General features: G+C 47.1%; 1 protein-coding gene across 2 annotated transcripts in view; it reads left to right on the top strand.

Annotated features, from left to right (window-relative positions):
* The first annotated feature begins 9217 nt into the window (after positions 1-9217).
* Positions 9218-20815, top strand: part of RYK (receptor like tyrosine kinase) — a 55367-nt gene continuing 43769 nt past the window's right edge. For both annotated transcript variants that reach the window (XM_063166646.1, XM_063166645.1), the window contains exon 1: positions 9218-9509. In XM_063166646.1, the coding sequence (XP_063022716.1) occupies positions 9218-9509 (292 nt within the window). The remainder of the gene's footprint in view (positions 9510-20815) is intronic.

The raw sequence follows: 20815 nt of genomic DNA, 5'->3' as shown, positions 1-20815 counted from the left end.
CAAGTTTGGGTGGGAAGGGACCTTAAAGATCCCCTATCTTCACCCCCTGAGACAGGCAGGGACAGCTTTCACTATCCCAGCTTGCTCCAAGCCCTGTCCAACCTGGCCTGGAACACTTCCAGGGATGGAACAGACACAGCTTCTCTGGGCAACCTGTGCCATGAGCTCTCCACCCTCCCGGGGAAGAATTTCCTTCCAATATCCCACCTGGCAGTGAGAAACCATTCCCTCTTGTCTTGCCACTCCAGGCCCTTGTTCCAAGTCCTCTACAGCTCTCCCAGATTACCTTTAGCTCTGGAAGGTGCAGTGAGGTGATCCCAGCTCCTTTCCTTTTCCTTTTCCTTTCCTTTTTTTCCTTTTCCCTTTCCTTTTTATTTTCCTTTTCCTTTTCCTTTTTTTTCCTTTCCTTTTCCTTTTTTCCTTTTCCTTTTCCTTTTCCTTTTTTCCTTTTCCTTTTCCTTTTTTTCCTTTTCCTTTTCCTTTTCTTTTCCTTTTCCTTTTCCTTTTCCTTTTTTCCTTTTCCTTTTCCTTTTTTCCTTTTCCTTTCCTTTTCCTTTTCCTTTTCCTTTTCCTTTTCCTTTTCATTTTCCTTTTCCTTTTCCTTTTCCTTTTCCTTTTCCTTTCCTTTTTTCCTTTTCCTTTTCCTTTTTTCCTTTTCCTTTTCCCTTTCCTTTTCCTTTTCCTTTTCCTTTTCCTTTTCCTTTTCCTTTTCCTTTTCCTTTTCCTTTTCCTTTTCCTTTTCCTTTTCCTTTTCCTTTTCCTTTTCCTTTTCCTTTTCCTTTTCCTTTTCCTTTTTTTCCTTTTCCCTTTCCCTTTCCTTTTCCTTTTCCTTTTCCTTTTCCTTTTCCTTTTCCTTTTCCTTTTTTCCTTTTCCCTTTTTCCTTTTCCTTTTCCTTTTCCTTTTCCTTTTCCTTTTTTCCTTTTCCCTTTTTCCTTTTCCTTTTCCTTTTCCTTTTCCTTTTCCTTTTCCTTTTCCTTTTCCTTTTCCTTTTCCTTTTTCCTTTTCCTTCCCCCTTCCCCTCTCCCGCTCCGACAGCGACACCTGGCGGTCGGCGCCGCCCCTGCACCCCCGCCCGGGCCCCGCAGATCGCGGGGCTGGAGGGAGAGGGGGATCTGTTGCCCAGTCCAGCAGGGATAATCTCATTGTATGGGCAGTGAGATGCAAATATCACCAATCTAAAAGCAATTTTGTGAGTGGAAAGCGTGGCTGTAAATTATCCATACAGCTTTCACCCCATAAAAAATGCCTGCGGATGGTTTTCCAAGATGTGCCTTCTGCTTTTTGTGGGGTTCAAGAGATATTAAGTTCCTTTCCAGCTGACCTAACCCTCACCCTGCTCCACAAGGAGATACCTCCAGTAGGAAATGGGACAGAATTCATTGCTGTGACCCATCAGTGTCACAGCAATGTGACCCACAGCTCAAGAAAATGCTGAAATAAGACCTATGGAAGTGGTTCAAGGTCAGACTTCCTCTTCACAGGGAAAACCCAAGGAAATGCAGCTCAATTTACTCATGCAAGCAAAATAGCTGAGTACAGTCATCGCAAAGCAAGAAAATGCCCACGGATTTTTGCCACAATGGAGACAAATTTTTAATCATCTGGTGAAAATGTGTGAGGATCCTGCAGTCATCATCCAAACTAGGGCAAGACCTGGCCTGTGCAGGTTCTTGCTTCCAGGATCCCTTCTCACTGTCTTTGGAGCTTTAAAAGATTTGCTAGCACAGAAATCAATGTGGGAGTGCCTCATGTTTTACATAAGCATTTAAAATATTTTGGATTTTTAAATTTTTTTTGAAAGAAGTTTTCATTGAATTTCAGGTATACGGGGCTTCGTGTGGTGGGAGCTGCTGGAGAGCAAATGGTCTGGCCAGGATTCTGAAATCACCCAGGAATGCTTGGATGGGAGGAGGACAGGTTGCCTTTCCAGAGCCTTTTTCCTGGCTCTTCCCACAATTTCAAGATGAGGATCTATGAAAACACACCAGCACTGAAAGAACAGAATAGAGCCAAAGGCACAAAGCATTTTAATGAGGCAAAAACATCCTGCTAAGTCTTTTGGTTTATTGGTGTTGAGCCTGTTCCAAGCCCAAAGAAAAGGACTCTGAATCTATTAAAATAGTTGGCTTGTGGGATCTGCAATGTAAGCATGATTAAAATCCATCTATTTTTATCCATATGAGAATATACCAGCCAGAGGAATCTGTTTTTTTTAGAAGTAAAATATATTTATCTTCAATAAAAGCATCCAGGTGAGCTCAGTGTGCAAGAGCATTGCCCAGTTCTGGGAAAAGAGAAAGGTACCTGGAGCTTCCCAGCCCCTTTGCTGGCTGGTGCTGGTGACATTCCAAGAATTGTAAAGCCATTTGCACAGAAAATGGGAGACAAGAGTTAGATCTCTGCCACCCGAAGAAATTCAGGCTTGCTGCTGCCCAGGGCAATCTCAGCCCTGAGAGGAGTGGGAGAGTCCTGCTCTTTCCTGCTTCCAGTTTTGGTGGATGCAGGGGCTCCACAATCTCTTCTCTAGGGGGTGTGGGATTTGCTCAGTATGTCTTTCTGCTTCTCATTTATCCCAGTGAAAACGGGGATTTTAATACTTTCTCAGAGTGAAAGTCACATAAATATTTTCCACTTCCTGGGCAAATGCTCCAATTGTGCTTGTGTGAAAGAGGGATGGGATACAGTGACTCCTACAATTAATTATCTCCATTCCTGTATTGTGTGTGGGCTCTGAAAAAACGTGGTAAACCATAAACCAGCTCCAACTGCCAGAGCACAGGGAAACACTTGCATAAGTGACCTGTAAAACACAACCACATCAGTCTGCAACTGCTGCTCTGCTGGCTTCCCAAGGGAAAGGGGAAGTCATGGAGAGGACTGAGCTCTCTGAGGATGGGTGCTGTGTTTGGAGTCATGTGCCTAACTACAATGAAAGGTCTGTTGTTTGAGCAGAGACATAATAAAACCCCAGGAGATGAATTTTGAAGGATCATTTGCACTGAAAAGCCAACAAAAGACCAAGCAGGAGTAGGTTCAGGTTCCTGCTTTCCTTCTCTTCTCCCTCTGACAGATACTCAATTTTCCCTCAATTTTTCAACTGAAAATGGTTTGATTTGTAATTTTCTGTCCTGATACCAACACTCACCTGAGCATCAAGCACTGATTGAGCACAGAACAAACTGTAACAGCATTATAAGCCTTGTTGTGCAACACCCATGGCCCCAAATCCTGGCATCCACTGGCAAGGAAAAGGCTCCCAATGACACACAAACATCAGCCAGCAACCCCTGGGCGTCCTGGGGAGGGAAGAGGTGACACAGCCAGCCCCCAAACACAAACAATTCATTTCATATTTAGCAATATCACGGCATGCATGCTCCCCTTATAAGGCAAACACAGAAATGGCATGTGCCCTCCCAACCACATGCTGAAACTGTATTCCGAGGCTCTGCTCTCCCCCAGCCTCCCTTGCTCCATGCCACAGCAGCTCCAGCCAGCTTCATGTTCCCAGGATGGTTTTGCCATTAAATGCTACATTTCCAGGAGCTTGTACACACATTTCCCTCTGCTGCTGTGTGACTTTTCCTCTCTGTGTGTCCCAGCCCGAGCAGCCAGACTGCAGCAATGGAGCGGACAGCTCTTCCTTCTGCAGGGCAGCTTTATGGACCTGAGAGCACAATTAGGAAATAAATAAAGGAAAAGGAGGAATCTGGTGCAAAGGGGAGCAGGTTGGAAGTCTGAAGGCTTTTATGTTTGCCTCAGTGCTATTCAAGGAACAGGGGGCACTGGTCTTCCCAACAGTGCTGCCTGTTTATAGTTGATGTAACGGGACAAAAAGAATTTGTAGGAAGGTCTGTACGCTTTAAACTTTGAAATTTCAGCTCTTGCCTCCCCTGGAAGACTCCACGGGTCAGTGCTGATTTGAGTGAAGCCATCTGTCTATTTATATTACTCAATATGTTGTCCATTCCCCCATTCTCAGTTCTCCTCCTGCTTTGGGAAAAGGCATGGCAAATTCAGGGATGTGGGAGAAAACAAGCAGCAAGCCACCAGTTTGTTCCACCCTGATGAGCAAGGAGAACTGGAAATCCTGGGGCACCGTGCTCCGGGAAAGACAGAAGAGGGCAACCCCTCAGGAAATGGCAGGAAGTGAAGCAGAGCAAATGAATAGGTTTATCCCTACTCAGAGGTGTATGGCTGCATCCTTGCTCATGGAAAGGGGCAAATAAATACTAAATAAAGGGGAATACTACATAATAAAGAGGTCAATTAATACTAAATAGCTTAGGAAGCCTGCTGCTTGCACCATCTCAGCTGTGCCTAGCATTCCTAAATCTGAAGCCCCTCTTGCCCATTTCTAATGCTCAACCACGAGCAAAACCAAAGCTCCAGAGCATTTCTGAAGAGAAGCCTTGGGGGCAGAGGTCCTTGAGCAAATGATGAGCTGAAGATTCCTGGGTGACAGAACCAAGGTGCAGTTCAGTTGGAAGCCATCCAAGCACTGAGGTCACCGGGTACTCGTAAAGGAGAGAAGCTGTTTGAAGGGGAAAATGTTGGAAGACTGATTGGAAGAGGCAGCAGGACTTCATTCCTGTGTCTGCGTGAAGGGGCCAGCTCTCCTCCCCAGGGAATGCTGCACAGTGACTCACAATCACAAAGAGGAGGGGGGAAAAGCCAGCCCCCGTCGCAGCAGCGTGTGCGAGCGAGTCTGGGCAGGGCGCAGCCATTCCCAAAGCCCTGTCTCCCATCTTCCAGCACCCACACAAACATCCCTGTATCATGTGTCCTCCGTGAGGCCCTCATGTATCAAATTCCTATCAGTGCCATTAATTGTCAGCTATTTGCTTTCACAGATTTGTTTTACACGCAGAAATGAATCCCAGCTCCTCTGTGCCTCTCGGGACACGGCGGTGGTGAATGCTGATACAATCAGGCTGGGAGCACATGCAGTGAGGCATCCCAGTGTCTATCCAAGCAAAACTTTTCCATGTGAGTGCTGTGAGTTCACAGCTATTGCTAGCAGCTTGCCACGGACAGACTTTGTGTATCCTCTTGCAATATAATCTTCCCCAGAATGGTTTTGAAAGACCGTGAACTCGATCCTGCCAAAAATAGTATGCGCAGCCAAAAAAAATCAACACAAGATCTTCAGTGTTTGAGCTGGCCTGTGAATTGCATTTTTCACCTTTTTCCAACGAGATGTTTCTTGACATCCATGAAACCTTCATTTGGCTTCTAATACCCCCAATTATCCTTGCAGCCTTCATTTTAATTACAACATCAGAGCCCAGCAAGCAATTGGCTTCATGGGCAAGGGGGGCCCAGGCAGGCCTGTAGCCCCGTGAGTGGCCGTGCACAGGCTGGCAGCTGCAGCCCAAGAATGTGTTTATTTGTGTTTGGTTTATGTGGTTTTGGTGACCTTTTGTTAAAATCAGCCAGTGGCTTCCAGGAGGCAAAGTTACACACTCACTGAAAAGAAATGCAGGGAAATAACCCCACACGGGCCCTTGTGCTGAACGTCACATTTGTGCTGAATATTGTGTCCTTATGCCTAAGGCAGGGGTGGCTGAGGTTAAGGTTAAAGTCATGTTTGTTATGCATGGTGGCTGCATGAATATTGTCCCTTTGGTGCTCATGAAGAGGGACAGGCCAGAAATAAATTTGGGAAAAATGGGGTGCAGTGGAAAATGAAAAATGGACCCCCATGTTGGGGTTCCTGTGGGTTCTAGGCTGTTACAGCTGAGGACTGTCCGTGTTTTCCTGTTTTTTCTTCCAACTCTTTCACAAACCCACACATAAAAAGAGCTGTTTGTCTCCTGCCTGGTCCCTACACCACGTTTTCAACCTCACTGGGCTCGTCCAGCCTCCAGAGAGCAGCAGCAATTTCTGCTGTTCCTTCACACTCACCGTGAGTGAAGCAGGGGTCTCTCCAATAGATAAATCCATGCCAGCACTCTGCCAGTGCCTTCCCACATCAGCTGCCTGCCAATGTCACCAGAAAAGGGCATCAAAATTTTGCTTGGTCTCTGGCTGGCGAGCCTCAGTCTTGGTTTTGATCACATCAGATACCACACATTGTCTGTCTGTCCGCGAGTCCCTAAGTGAGGTGCATCAGAAACCACGCCGAGTCTGGGATTTAGGCTACATCTGCAGGGCAAATAAACACAGATGCCCAGGCGCCGTGCTTCCAGGCTGAGGAAATGGCCTGTGGAGAAGCTGTGGTGTGGAGGGCTCTGCAGCCTGGGCCACATCCCCCCACTACAGGCCTGCATATAATTTCCAGCTCCATCCCAGTTTGGTATTTTATTTTTTTTTACACCTTACACTGTTTAAGTAAGTGATGGATATTGTGGGGAGGAGTGTGAGCGATTTCTCTTTCACCTCAGTGATTAGAAGAACAGAACTTCCTACACACTTTCCACTCTTATGATTATGAGCTGGAAGAGTCAGTGATTAAACCCTGCTATGGCCAATTAGCCTGCAGTGTCCTCCTGTCACAGTGTCCCACAGGAAAAAATTCCTCCTGGCAGGTCAGGAGGGAGCGCAGAATTTAAAGACATTAAGGGATTTAATGGTCATAAGCGAATATTGTGATGCTGCTGCTGAAAATCTCAACCAAGCAGGCAGCTCCCAACGATGGATTTGCTAAGAGCAAAGCTGTCACTGCTTCAGGGATTCCAGAGGAGCTGGAGAGCAGCCAGGTGTGACAGCAGGTAGGAAGGTGACAATGCAGGTGGCTCTTCAGCCTTGAGAAATGAGGAACAAGATGTGTTCAGGTCAGGAGCCAGCTCAGAAAAACAAAATCCCTTTCCTAAGCCAATTGGAGCAAAGGTTTTGTGTTTCAGGGGAAAGGTGGACACCTTGAGAAAGGGTTTTGCACCAAACTGCCACAGAAATCCTTACTTTTGAAATACTGCACAGCAGAGGATTTTGGGAAAAGGTCAGGAATGTTTGTATAGGAGATTCAAAGCCTCACACTGGAATTTAATGTTGTTTGCATCGTTGGACTTGATTATTATTGCATTCTTTTAAAATATATCAGCTGTCAAGCAGCCCTGCTGCTGGCATTCGATACTGTAACAGAACAGGAGATGTGTTTACAGTTTGGATTTTACTTCAGGATCATTACAGGCAGCAATGCCTTGGCTGGAGCTGAAATCCCCGTCCTCTGTGGGCCAAAGGCCCTTTGTTACAGTGAAATGAAATGCTGCTGTTTCTTAGCTCTGAAAGGACCATAAGATAAAAAAGCAGATTAAAACATTAAATATAACATCAGTATGTTTTATACACTTATAAATAGTGCATTTAAAAAACCCTTATTTTTTAGTTTTAAAAAAAATTACCAAAAAAGGAAATTCTCTTTAACTAAAACATGGGTATTCCAGCAGTATTTCCAATTAGGAAAGCTTCTGAGCAGTGTGTAGGGTAGTGGGGGAGCTATAGGAGTGGTTTCTTTGAGAAGCTGCCAGAAGCTTCCCCTGTGTCTGATGGAGCTGATGTCGGCCAGCTCCAAAACAGGCTTCTCATTATCCTACAAATCTGTTAATAAATTCCATAAATTTCCTCAAACTTCCCTCCTGTTTTGCTCCTGACAGTAATTGCTGAGTGATCTCTTCCTGTTTTTATCTCAATTTAGGAGCATTATATTGTCTCTCCCCCGTCCAGTGGATGGAGCAGCTTTGGTGGGCACCAGGCATCCCACAGTCTGTCACTGGGGGATTATCTTTTTTTTCAGGGATATTTTGGCAGAGCAGTTCCAGTTTTGGCCGTGAACCCCTGGCCTATCCTGAATGGGGGCTGGAAGGAATTGGGGATGGAGTCAACCACAACTAAGTGGGAGCATGGGGATGTGTAGAGTCCCAGGGTGAATATGAGGTGATCCAGTGGGTGGATGCCACTGATGGGGGATTGGGCTCAGATGCCATAAAGGACCTGGCCAAGGCTTTGGAGATGCTGGACATGAGCCCAGGTGTGCCCATGTGGGCAAGAGGCCAGTGGGTCCAGCAGGACCAGGGCAGTGACAATGACTGGGCACTGTGAGGCCCCTCAGGTGCTCTGTCCAGTTCTGGCCCTCATGACAAGAAGGACATTGAGGGGCTGGAGCGTGTCCAGGGAAGGAAACGGAGATGGGGAAGGGGCTGGAGCACCAGGAGAGGCTGAGGGAGCTGGGAAGGGGCTCAGCCTGGAGCAAAGGAGGCTCAGGGGGGACCTTGTGGCTCTGCACAACTCCTGACAGGAGGGGACAGCTGGGGGTGGTTGGGCTCTGCTCACAGGGAACAAGGGCAGGATGACAAGTATTGTATTTGTGGGGTGCCCCGATGAAGGAAGGAATGATGAATCTCACTCCATGTTCTCAGAAGGCTAATTTATTATTTTATGATACTATATTGAAGAATACTATACTAAACTATACTAAAGAATACAGAAAGGATACTTACACAATGCTAAAAAGATAATAAAGAAAACTCATGACTCTGGTTTCCAGAGTCCAGACAGTTTGGCCCTGATTGGTCAAAGAGTGAAAACAACTCACACCATAATCCAACAAAACAATCACCTGTGGATAAACAATCTCGAAACACATTCCAAAGGGGCAAAACAGAGGAGAAGCAAATGAGATAAAAATCGTTTTCCTTTTCTCTAAGGCTTCTCAGCTTCCCAGGCGAAAAATCCTGGGTGAAGGGATTTTTCCAGAACATGAGAATGCCACAGGGAAGGAACGGCCTCAAGCTGTGCCAGGGCAGGTTCATATTGGGCATCATGGAAAGGGTGGCCAGCACTGGAAGGGGCTGCTAAGGAGGTTTGGAGTCCGCATCCCTGGAGGTGTCCAAGGAAGGCCTGGACGTGGCACTCAGTGCTCTGGGCAGGGTGACACGGTGGGGACCGGTCACAGCTTGGACTCGACGATCTTCGAAGCGTTCTCGGACCTCAGTGATTTTGTCATTCCGTGACGGGCACTTCGCAGAGAGCGGGGATGCTGCGCGTCCCTCCTCCCCTTCCTCCCGGCGCCGGGCGGGATGCGGGAAGAGGCGGGAAGAGCCGTGAGGGGGATCCCGCCCCTCCCGCCCGCGCTCAGGGGCCGCCCGCGGCGGCGGGAGCGGCGCGTGCGCGGGGCGGGGCCTGGCGGCGGCCGCGCCGTGCGAGGGTCCGGCGGGGCGGGGGGGTCCCGCCCGCTTCCCCCCGGCCCTGCGTCCGTCCCTCCGTCCCCGCGGAGCGATGGTGCCGCGGCACCGGGAGCCCGGCGGGGGGCGGCGGGGCCGGCCCCGTGAGGCGGCGGCGGCGGCGGCGGGGGAGGCGGGCGCGGGGCCGCGGCGGGGCCGGCGGGTGCGGGGCCCGCGCCGCCATCTCCTCCGCCTCCTGCCGCCGCCGCTGCTGCTGCTGCTGGTGCTGCCCGCCGGCGTGCAGGGCCAGCCCGGCCTCGGCCCGCATGCCCCGGACTGGCCCCCCAGCGGCCCCGGGCCCAGCCTCAGCATCTACCTGAGCGAGGAGGAGGTGCGGCAGCTGATCGGTGAGTGCGCCCCGGGGCCCGGGGCGGGGGAGCCCGGCCGCTCAGGAGGGGCTCAGGGGAGTTCTGCGCGCCGGGGTGGAAGTTTGGGGGGGCTGGAAAAGGATGGGGAGCCGTGAGACCGGACTGGGAATGATGGGCGTTAGCAGGACCGGAGGTGGCTGTGGGGTCCAGCAGGGAATTGGGGGTTTGTATGGGAATGCTGGGAGGGAAACAGATCTCGGATGCTGGGGACGGTGGAGAGGCTGTGAGTGGGGGTGAAGGATCTCTAGTCATGAGAGGACGGGGGTCTGTGGGTCTGGGATGGGAATGGGTGAATCCAGAGATTTGTATAGGTTCTGTGGGAGTGGCTGTGAGCAGGGATGAAGGAGCTGGGGCTCAGGCACTGGGGTGGGGATGGTGGGTGTCAGCACGACAGGGCTTTGCTGGGGGGTTCAGGGCACGGGGGATGTCTGTGGGACAACAATTTGGGGGTGCCGAGGAGGATGGAAAGGGTCGTGAGTGTGGATGAAGGACTTGGAGCTCAGGAGGGGATGGAGAACTATGGGATGGGTGATCCCAGGGATCTGTGGGTTCTGTAGGACTGGGGTCATGGTGAAAATAGACGAGTCAAAGGGGTCTCTGTGCTGCTTTGTGCGTGTGTGGTTAGGGGAAGCAAAGGCTTCACCCTTATGGTGAGGGGCTCCCCAGATTGGAGAAACCAGGGATGGTGTCCTGTGGGAGCAGGGTAAGCCCTGGGAGAGGTGAGTTCAAGCCTATGATTTAATTAGCCAGGCAAGCGACATGCCGAGGGCAGAGAGGAGACCTGGCAATAATTGGGTGTGTGTGTGTGTGAAAGGAATCTTAATTTCTAGGCAGGCTGACAATTGCTGCGCAAGGACTTGGAGGCAGTTCCTGAAGTCCCCCATCTGGCTCGCTGTGGAAGGCTTTCACAGGAGTTCTGTGCTTGGAGAGGCTGACTTAAACAAAGATTTGTTTTCTGTAGGCTTTGCCTTCCATAGGCTCTTGTTTAGAGTTGGTGGCTGGAGTCTCAAAACAAATCTGTTGGTGTCCCCAGTGATTTGTTTTTCCCAAGTGCCCCGTATCTCTGCAAGCTGGAAAACAGGCAGTGCAGGACTTTATTTACGTCAAATGGACAAAATAGAAATATCTCCAGTTAATTTGCACTCTGTGAGCACACAGCTGAGCCAAGTCAGGGGATCTGGGGACTGAAGGACACTGTAAACATTTTTCCCTCATGGTTTGCCCTGGTGATCAGTGTCCTGCTGTTGTCATTTGTACGTGGCACGTGCTTGCTGCCGGATGCTCTGGTACAGATAGAGGGTGAAAATGTCTGGCTTGCTGCTGAGCTGGGATTCTGAATAAGTAGGTAATCTTGGAGTACTGAATGCTGAGGTTTGAGCTCTCCTCTGTCTAGTGTCTGAAATCTCTGTTACTTGGATTTGTTCAGGCTTCCGTGGCACACTGACATAATTATTCATCATGAAGTAGCAACTGAGGAGGCAAGATGTGCTGTTACTATTTTTTAAGCTAAATTTCTTCGTCTAGCCTCAGTTATGGGTGTCTGTTACTACATGGCTGAAATCACTTACTACTTTGTGACTGGTTTATATCACTTTTAGTATCTGACATGAATGATCTGTTCTGCCTCTGTGACCCCATAAATTGGAATCTAACGTGGAGGTAAACTGGGGCTTCCTTCAGTTAGTGGGGTTCAAATCACTGGGAATCTGTTGCAGACTAAACTTCCACGATATAAATTGTGTTGTTGGCATGAGCAGATTTAATTTTAGGGGCATCTCTACACGTGCTGTTGGCTGTAGGTGAGATGTAGTTTAAGGAGGCATTTAGACATAGGCAGAAGAAAATCCAGAGGGACAAACAGTTTAGTTCCAGGTGTTCACGATTCTGAAAACAAAGCCAGCTTTTCACACGTTCCATTTTGTAGAATCTGATTGGGATTTACATACAATCAAGTTCCTGGTTTAAGGTCTCATACTGATGTGTGAAGTTGCAAAGGGCAGTGAGGGGGTTCAGCTTCTGGAACTTCCCTGAGAAAAGCTGTGGGTCAGCAGACGCTGGGACAGTCAGTCACGGGGGATAGGAAAATGAGGTTGCTTGTGAAGTGAAGTGTTAAGTTCAGTGAAGCTGCTAATAGAAGCTGGATTCTTTCACCTTTTGTCTCTAAACAATCTCGTGTCTGCTACTGTCTTGCTGTGGCTGAGCAGAAACTCTCAGATTTTCTGCTCATAAATGCAAATGTTACATGGAATTACTGCAGTTACTGCAGTCATCGCCCCTGTACATCTTTAGGTGACAAATTTGATTAGGAATAAATGTAAGCAACATGTGGCTGCTGAATCACAGACAGTGATGCAGAGCTGGAGCATCCATCCCCATGGAGTTTCCATCCCAGGGTCTGGTGGAAACTCTGTGGGGCCATATCCCCATGTGGTCTCTCCATCAGCCAGGCTGACACGGTTCAGTGCAGTGTCTGGTGCTGCTGCTTTCCCCAGACCCAGAGTTCAGTGTCTTGCAGAACCATGGGTTGTGTTTTAATTAGGCTGTGGCTCTTGGAAGTGAAATGGGAACTTGCTGCAGATTATTTGTGGCTGCTGTTCTTTGTGGCACAGAGGAAGGACAGAAATGGTGATTTATAGTGAAAACTGCCTGCTCCTTTCCTGTGTGCTCACGCCAGATTTCCACCGTCGGGCTGTGGAATCCTGACCATGTGTCTGCCTTAGGAGGAATTGTTTTGTCGTCTTCAGGACTTTATGTAGAAGAAAACTAGAGGAAACTGGCTCATCTTGTTGTGTGAGGTGGATTTTTATTTCGAAACACTGTGGATTCTCAGGGTCTGAAAGCAGGACTTGCTATATGGCAGGCATATGGTGTGTCTGTCAGAAATATCTCTTGCCATTCCCATGGAAAATATCCCCAGCCATCCAGACTACAAGCCTTTGGGAAAAATAATCTGTGGTTTTCACATAGTTGAATGTGTCAGATTCCAGTTACACCAGGCAGGATTCAGCCCTGGAGGGGATGGAGCAGGAAGGAGTTGGCTGAGGGGACTTGGCCGAGGTGACTCCAGCAATGGCAGCAGGAGGCAGCAGGAGGCAGAGGTGTCAGGGTGAGAGCAGCGATGAGCTACAGGGTGAGGGGGAGCTGGGGAGGAGGAAGGGAGGTGCTGCTTTTTGGGGAGAGACATCCAGAGCACCACCACCACTTTAGGGGTGTCTGTGAACTCTCTTAGCACCATCACCTGTAGCTTTTTAGAGAACCTTTTTGGGCCTGTGCTTAGACCTGAAGAAAGCTTTGTTAGTCCTGCATAGTGACTGAACAGGTGTGAGAGCACCACCTGATCCTATCCCTTTTTCCAGTGGTGCTGAACATGCAGGTGGTGTGGAGTTAGTGATGAGTTACTCAGTAGGAGGTCTCTGCTTGATTTAGTGACTTTCACTGCAGTTTTCCCATGAAGTCAGAATGTGGTGTTTGCCTCATGTTGAAATGCTCCATTGTTCTGCTTGTGACAGGATCCTGGGATGTGAGGGCTGGTGTATCCCTGTTTTGCAGGTGCCAATCTAAGGTTTAGAGAATAAGGTAGAAAATACTCATTATTGTTAGATAGCTCACTTTAATAATTAAGTATTGGATCTAGTCTGCTTCAGAGCACTGTTATTTGGCACTTTGTGCATTCCTGGTGTATCTCTTAGACCTTGATTGTGAGTTCCCAGCAGTTCAGCCTCACAGGTTGTACCCTCTGATTCTGAGGAGCAGAATCAATAGCTGCCTGTGAAAACTTGGCTTAAGCAGCTCTCCTGGCATTGCATGCTGTTCTTTTGCAGCATTCATGGCAGCAGTCAGGTGCTTAAGCAGTGAGGACAACCCTTTCTGTCCCTGCAGGGGTTTTTTTGGAGGCTACGTGCCTTTCAGCTGTGAAATTGGTCTGTGGACAGCCCTCCTGTCACATGGCTCTGGATCTTTTTAGGAGTCTGGTCTGGATGTTAACTGAGACTTTAGTCCCATGGGGGGAAACTACCAGCACATTATTGTGTAACTGAGGGCTATCAGAATGCATGTATATGGGGGGCTAAATTAGAATTGCAGGGGAATTTTCAACTCAGAAGTCCTACAGTGTTTACATTGAGTTTCCAAATTTAGTGTTCTCTGGTCTAGTTTCTTCTGAGCAATCACTGAATGCTGTCTGTTGTTAGTTTTATATTTGCACTCGCTCAATTACAGAGTTAAATTAATTTCACTTATGTGACTTGTACTTATGTGTTCTAGAATTTCATTAAAAGCCATTGTGCAGTTTACTAAAATGAGTTGTCTGGCTGCAAGAAGCAACATCGGTGCAAAATCTCTTTCAGCAGAGGGTTGTTTGTTTGGTTTGTGAATTGAGGTGGTGACTCACAGGGCGGTTGAGGTTGGCAGGGACCTCTGGAGGTCATCTGGTCCCACCCCTTGCCCAGACTGGGCCACCCAGAGCTGCTTGTCCAGCACCACATCCAGGAGCTTTTGAACACCTTAGAGGATGGAGATTTCACCTCCTCTGTGGGCAGCCTGTGCCAGTGCTCAGTCACCCTCTCTGTATGAGTTTTTATTGCTGCTCAGGCTGACCCTCCTGTGTTTGTGCCTGATTTTTGGATCAGGTGGGAAGAACCTGCTTCCTTCTCTCTGCACACACCTTTGAATATTTATATACATTGATGAGATGCCCCTGAGCCAGCTCTCCACAGCTTTCTCAGTGTCTTCTCATGGTAGAGGTGTTGCAGTTCCTTTAATCCCCTTGGTGGTCCTTCACCGAACCCTCTCTTGTAGCTCTGTGGCTCTTTTCTTGGGAAGCTCCAGGTGTGCCTTCACCAGAGCTGAGCAGAATCCTGGGAAATTACAGGCCAAGTGCAATTTTGTATGTTAGAAATGGAGTCCAAGCATCATCTTATTGCAGCAGATGATGTTAATTGTCTTCATTTTATGCTGTGAAACATCTTTGTTGATGTCATTGTTTTGGGGAGTTGGCCACAGACAGGAGCTCCCATCAAAAGTGCTTTTTGGTACTTGCACAGCATCTATAGTGACTGGAAATCCTCTTGTTCCTTTGTTGCCTGATTGTTATGAAAGGGAGCTGAAAGTGTGTATTCTTTGTGATTCTTGAAAAGCTTCAGGGCCTTGTGAAAGTCCCACTCAGCCTGCTTGGACAGAATCACAGCCTGGAGCACCACCAGCCAGTCAGTGCTGTGCTCTCAGTGAGGGTTGTTAGCAGCACCCAAGATCATTTTCCATGGGAGTTGGGGAGCTCACAGGTACTGGAAAAATGCAGCAAAGTTTTTCCAGAACTCACAGGTACTGGAAAAAATGCAGCAAAGAGCCTCTAAGGTTGCAGGAGGATGAAGGAGATGTCCCCTAAGGAGCAGATGTTTGGGTACCCCAAGGTATAGAAGCAGATGTGTGTGTGGTACAGGAGTTACAGTTCAGGGTCAGGTTCTCTTGATATGTGTTCTGAAATCTTCATTTCATAGCTTTTAAGTGCTTGGCTTTGAAGAACAGAAGCTTTTTGCAGGCTGTACTTTTCCAGTGTTCCACATACCTGTCTTTGCAGGAGTACAAAATCCCAGTCCCTGGCACCAGTGGAAAGGGAAGATTTACATAGGTGCACACCTGGATGGAAAGTGCACTTCTAATCCTGGCAGACACCACACACTGAAACAAAACTGAACTGCTGAAAATGTTCTGATCTATCCAGTGAAGTGCAGGTGCTGATTTTAGGATAATCATTCTATTACTTTGCTCTGTAAAGTCCTTTAGCCCACTGACAGTTTGTGAGGGATGTGCAGCATGGTGGGTTTGGGATTGTGGGTGGGTTGTACCCAGCCTGCTCTGGAGCTCTGGGGCTGGGGACAGGCAGATGTTCAGGGCTGTGCAGCAGCAGCAGGTTGGGACAAGTTCCCTGCAGCAGCCTGTGTTCTTCTGGAGCCTCCCATTGTGCCTGGGTGTCTGTCTGTCTGTCTGTCTGATTTACCTGTGTTCTTCTGGAGCCTCCCATTGTGCCTGGGTGTCTGTCTGTCTGTCTGTCTGATTTACCTGTGTTCTTCTGGAGCCTCCCATTGTGCCTGGGTGTCTGTCTGTCTGTCTGATTCACCCGTGTTCTTTCTGGAGCCTCCCATTGTGCCTGGGTGTCTGTCTGTCTGTCTGTCTGATTTACCTGTGTTCTTTCTGGAGCCTCCCATTGTGCCTGGGTGTCTGTCTGTCTGTCTGATTTACCTGTGTTCTTTCTGGAGCCTCCCATTGTGCCTGGGTGTCTGTCTGTCTGTCTGATTTACCTGTGTTCTTCTGGAGCCTCCCATGGTGCCTGTTGGTCGGACTGACCCAGTGCCATGGTTCACATCCATATTGAAGTTTTTGAGACGAGCTGCACTTGGGGCTCCTCTGTCCCCTTCCATTCTGTCACCTCCCCTTTAGCTTGCACACTTCTGATAACAGTGCACCACCATTTCTTTGGGGATGTGTGAAATTGTATAATCCACTGCAATATTGGTAATATTTGCAAACTTGCAGAAAAAGAAGCTTCTAGAAGCTTGAAATAGCCCATGGAAGGAAGGCTTTCCTCCTAGTGGAGGCAGCCTCTGGGCTGGGTTAGGATTGCTTTAAAACCATATTCTGTGATGCCACTAAGGCAGAAGTCTGAAATAAACTTCAGGCCTTGTGTGTGTTGATCTGCTCAGCATTGCTGAGATGGGTGGTTGATTTCTGAATCCTGCTTTACCACATCAGCTGTTTTGTTGGGATTTACAGTGCTGGGGGCTCTGTCTGAATCCTGCCTGGAGAAGGCTCTTTCCTTCTGGAAATCGGTGTTCAGGGGGGACTGCAGGGGTGGAGTGCAGCTGGGCTGCCTGGTGCAGCTCTGTCTGTGCTCAGGCCTGGGAGGAAACAGCCATTTCAGCTCCCCAGAGGCCAAGGTCTGTCTAGTGATAAATGTTTGTGGCTCTTGTAACATTTGTGTGTCAGGGACTTGGAAGAAACCTGACCTCTGAAGGCTGTCCTGGTGGTGATGAGGGGAAAAATTCCCGAAGCTGCATTCCTCACTCCTGTGACTTTACACCTGCATTCTGTTTGGCAGCATCCTATTTATCACTGCTGATTGTTTGGTCTCTTTCTCCCTCCAGTGCACAGACAGAATGGAAACGAAAGAGAGGAAATGGAGGCACAGCTCCCTGCATGCAGGAGAAAAGCCAGCAAGAAAGGCTCAGGATACTGAGAGGAAGGCAGGGACCGAAACTGCTCCTAAGCACCACCTGCGCAGAGGGAAATAAAGGAGATAGGGATCATGTTCACAGGCACACAAAATCCCAGGGGGGTGTTTTCCTGGGAGTGGGAGCTGTGCAGGCAGCTGTACTGTACACTCTGGGTATTTTAAACCATGAAGCCTCGTGTTTTTCTCCTCCCCTTCTGCTATTCACGGTTGTGTTTGGATACTGGAAAAGCTGAATTAATGAGACAAATTCCAAATGTGTTGATTCATGGTTGTGCTGAGCTCTAGTGAAATGACTTGATGACTAATTCCTACCTGAAACTCTCCAGACTGGAATATCGTGGAGGCTCCTACTTGGAGTCAGAGTTCCTCCTCTGTACTTTAGTGTGCAGGATTGAATCCTACTCGAGGTCTCAGCCACGAGAGCAGGGAGTACAGGCTGAAGTGCATTTAATGAGTTGTGCCTGTTGAATTGAGCTCTTTTCCCTTTTTCCCCCCAGAATGGCAGCAGCACCAGCAGCTCCCATGTCGGGATGAATGCTAACACTCTCTGCAAATGCCTTGTGGTGGCACAAAGGGCTCGATGGCAGAGGCTTCAAAGGCATTATTGCTCTTCCATCGCTGCCTTTGTCCTTCTCTCAAGCGGATAACTCACATATTTGCACCGACTGCTCCAGAGAGCTGGGAGCAGAAGCAACAGCATGAAACTAATGTGATGCTTTAGAATTTCCCTGCCACTTACTGGGTGTTGAATGGCTGTAATTAAATTAACCAGTATATTGATTTCAGCACGCTGCTTGGGAAAGAGCAGAGCAGGAGCACAGGCATGGGAGCTGCAGCTTGGAATGCTAGAGCAGACTAATAAACTAATGATAGTTATCCTCTCCAATCTGGTTGGGCCTTTATGAAATAAGTTGATGGCCTTGCAGAGTAATTCCTAATAAAAGAAAAAAAATACTAAGCTCTCTAGGTTTAGAGAGTGAGCAGACCTGGCTTGGTTTGTTTAGAGTTGGTTTTGTGTTAAGCAATCCGTGTCACTCTGATGAAAGTGCTCAAAGCATCTCAAAAGATGTGGACAGTCCATCATCCCTTCAGCAGTCCTGTCAGGCACAGAACCAGGAGTACAGACTTCAAAGCTGAGGGATCTGAAGTGGGTTTTTTTTGGTGTTTGAAAAACTTTTATTCCACTTTCAGTCTCATATAAAAAATAAAACAATAGAAATGTTACAATTCACACCATTACAATCAAAACCCAACTATTTCTTAATTACAATACACTATAAGCATTTCTTAACCTATCAGCTGTTACACTATACTATAAATACCTTAAAATCAATCATCTAAAATTAGCTCTCATAAATCCTACTACAATATCTTTCATAGTTCTATTTCTCTAAAATACCTAATCTTTTTTACAAAACCACATTTTAAAACTTATTTCTAATTCTAGTTCTCTCTCAACAATATTTATCCTATTCCACAACATTTCTAAATCAACATTTCTTATATCTAAATTTACATACAAATGCACACTATATAAATCTTCTCTCAAACTTTAAATATTTTCTATAAATCCATTTCCCACATGAAGCACTGGGGGGGGGGGGGAAGGGGTCCATTCTTCCTAATTAATAATAAATTTATTTGTACTTTGTCAGGTACTCATTACTGGAATAGCCATGGCACTGGCCCAGATGCTGTTCTGGAGGTGACTTTGGGTCTTGTCTGCAGGGATAACTAATCAACATGTGGGTGCATTGCCATAACTAAATGAAATAAAAAGAAAAAGGCACAATTTCTCTGGGTAGGTGACACTGAAACTCCACAAACACACGTTATTCACAAGCCCAAATGACCCCTGACATACCTCTGTGGTGGTGTTTTAGCTGGGAAGGTGACAGCAGCTCCCTTCCAAAGCTTTGGGGCACTACTGAGCATTTGATCAGAGATTTTATTTTGAGGGTCGTGCTCTTGGCAGCTGCAGTTCATGAGGTGTGAGGGAACCTTTTTTGTATTCTCAGTGTTCGCTTCAAACTTCATATTACAGTAATTATGAGATCTGCCATAGCTGCTAAGTTAAATTTTTATTTCATAAGTACACCTAAGAATAAAGTTCTTTTATATTGTTCCATAGTTAGATCTGTTTTTTGTATTACTGAGTTTCCTTTCAGTTGCTTCCAACCCTGTATCTGTGCCATTCCTATTCCCACTTGTCTCATTTCCCCTTGCCCTGTGTGTAAATCCTTGCCACTAATTTTCCTCTGCCTTCAAGTATCCATTTTGTGCATCTCTGCTGCATTTTTCCTTTGGAATTGGTGCTTCAGGTAACTCCTGTGCACCATCCTGCCCTATTAACAGCAACCTGGCTGCTGTTCTGGTGAGTTTTCTAGGTTTTCTTTTTTTTCTTGCAATGGCCAAATTTCATTTAGAAATGTGTTCTCAGGAGCAGAGTCCACTTGCATTTTGCTCTGAGGTGAGATATATGGTTTTGGTTTAGGTTTTTCCCCATCTCCCCATTAAGAAGGGTCATTTAACTATTTCTACAGAGATCTTTATATCCTAACTGTTTCTACAGAGATTTGTATATCCTACCTAGCAGAAAAGTGGAGATTTTTCTTTTTTAGGTGAAGGTGAGAAGAACAAGCAGGTGGTTGAAATGTAGTTGTTGCTGTTCAGAGACAAATAAAGGGTAAGCAGGTGGGTCCTAGGAACAATAAATATCTTCTGTTTAGTATGGATGGAGTTAAATATTGATTGTGCTTCAGCAGGTGGCATCTCCTAGGGGAGCTTCTTCCTGTGGAAGTGAAGTCCTCCCTCTGACTTTCCAAAAGACCTTTCAGTGGAAAAAATCCCATTTGCTTGAGGTGTTGAATTTGCAAATTGTATTTAACAGTATCAGTGAGGTGAATTGGGGGTGAACTGCCCGTGAAGATTCACAAGGACTTAATGAGAGCTCTCAGGGAAGAGTTTTTCTCCCATTTGCTGGATGTTGGGAAGCTTCCTGCTAAGATTTCCTGCTGGGGAGTCTTGGGTGGTTCTCAAGGGTGCATTAATCGCCTTGAAGTTATGTTGGGTGTTTCCTCAAATTGAATGCCTTGTACGTTGTATTCCCCCTCCAGCTCATGAGAAGTTAACTCTGCCCAGGTAACAAATAACCACAGCCCGTGTTCCCTCTGCTGCTGCTCCTTGGATGAGCTTGCAGAGGTGTGAGTATTGCTGGGTTTGTGCTGCAGCTTTGTCTTTTGGCTTGACCTGATCACCGTCCTTTGACAGTCCCTGGTGCCTGTGTTAGGAGACTGAAAAGCTGCTTCTTCATCATCTCCATGTTGCTGAAGCTTTAACTTGTTTTTGCCCCTGTTTTATTTTTCATCAGTCATCTTTTCCACAGACTCCCAACGTGTAAGGTGTTTAAAAACAAGTATTTCAGCCCAAAATCCTGCCCAACAGCTCTAACGGACAGACTGTAGCTTTGTGGAAAGCTTAAGTAAAAATGCAGGTGGAAGGCTGTGGTCAGTTACTTGTTTTATTAAAACAAAATTCACTTTATTATTGTATACACTGGATATGCACAAATGTAGGTATTTTTTTGTGTGTTAATATTTTCAGAGGCTTAATATTGCATTCCCAGTAGTTTGCTGTTTTCTAAAATAAATTGATCCATGTGGATCAGTTTGCATTTTTTCCTTCTGTCTTTGAACTCCCAGCTGTAGTTTCAGCCCTGGGCAAAGCTGATTGTTGAATTAATTAAGTACATTCAAACTAATAAGGTTTGTTCTGGGAATGTGTTCTTTCTACCCTATTAAAAAAAAAAAAGGAATTTTCAGTAGTCAAGGGCTGACTTTTAGTTCTGCAGTCACATTTCCTTGTGTTTGGGCTTGTGTTTGTATTTTCCAGTGGACATTAGCAGAACCTGCTGCAAAACCAGCAAAGTTTAGCATTTCAAGTCAGTGTTTCAGACTTAGGGTGCACTTTAAATGAAAGGAAAAGTGAAGTAAAAAGAAGCTGTGTTTTTCAGCAAGGTAGGTTATCCAGTGCTGGGAGAATGCAGTGTGTTTGTGGA

The sequence above is a fragment of the Melospiza melodia genome, chromosome 12 (genome assembly GCF_035770615.1).
Source record: "Melospiza melodia melodia isolate bMelMel2 chromosome 12, bMelMel2.pri, whole genome shotgun sequence".
NCBI classification, from domain to species: domain Eukaryota; kingdom Metazoa; phylum Chordata; class Aves; order Passeriformes; family Passerellidae; genus Melospiza; species Melospiza melodia.
This window is presented reverse-complemented; position numbering and strand designations above follow the sequence as displayed.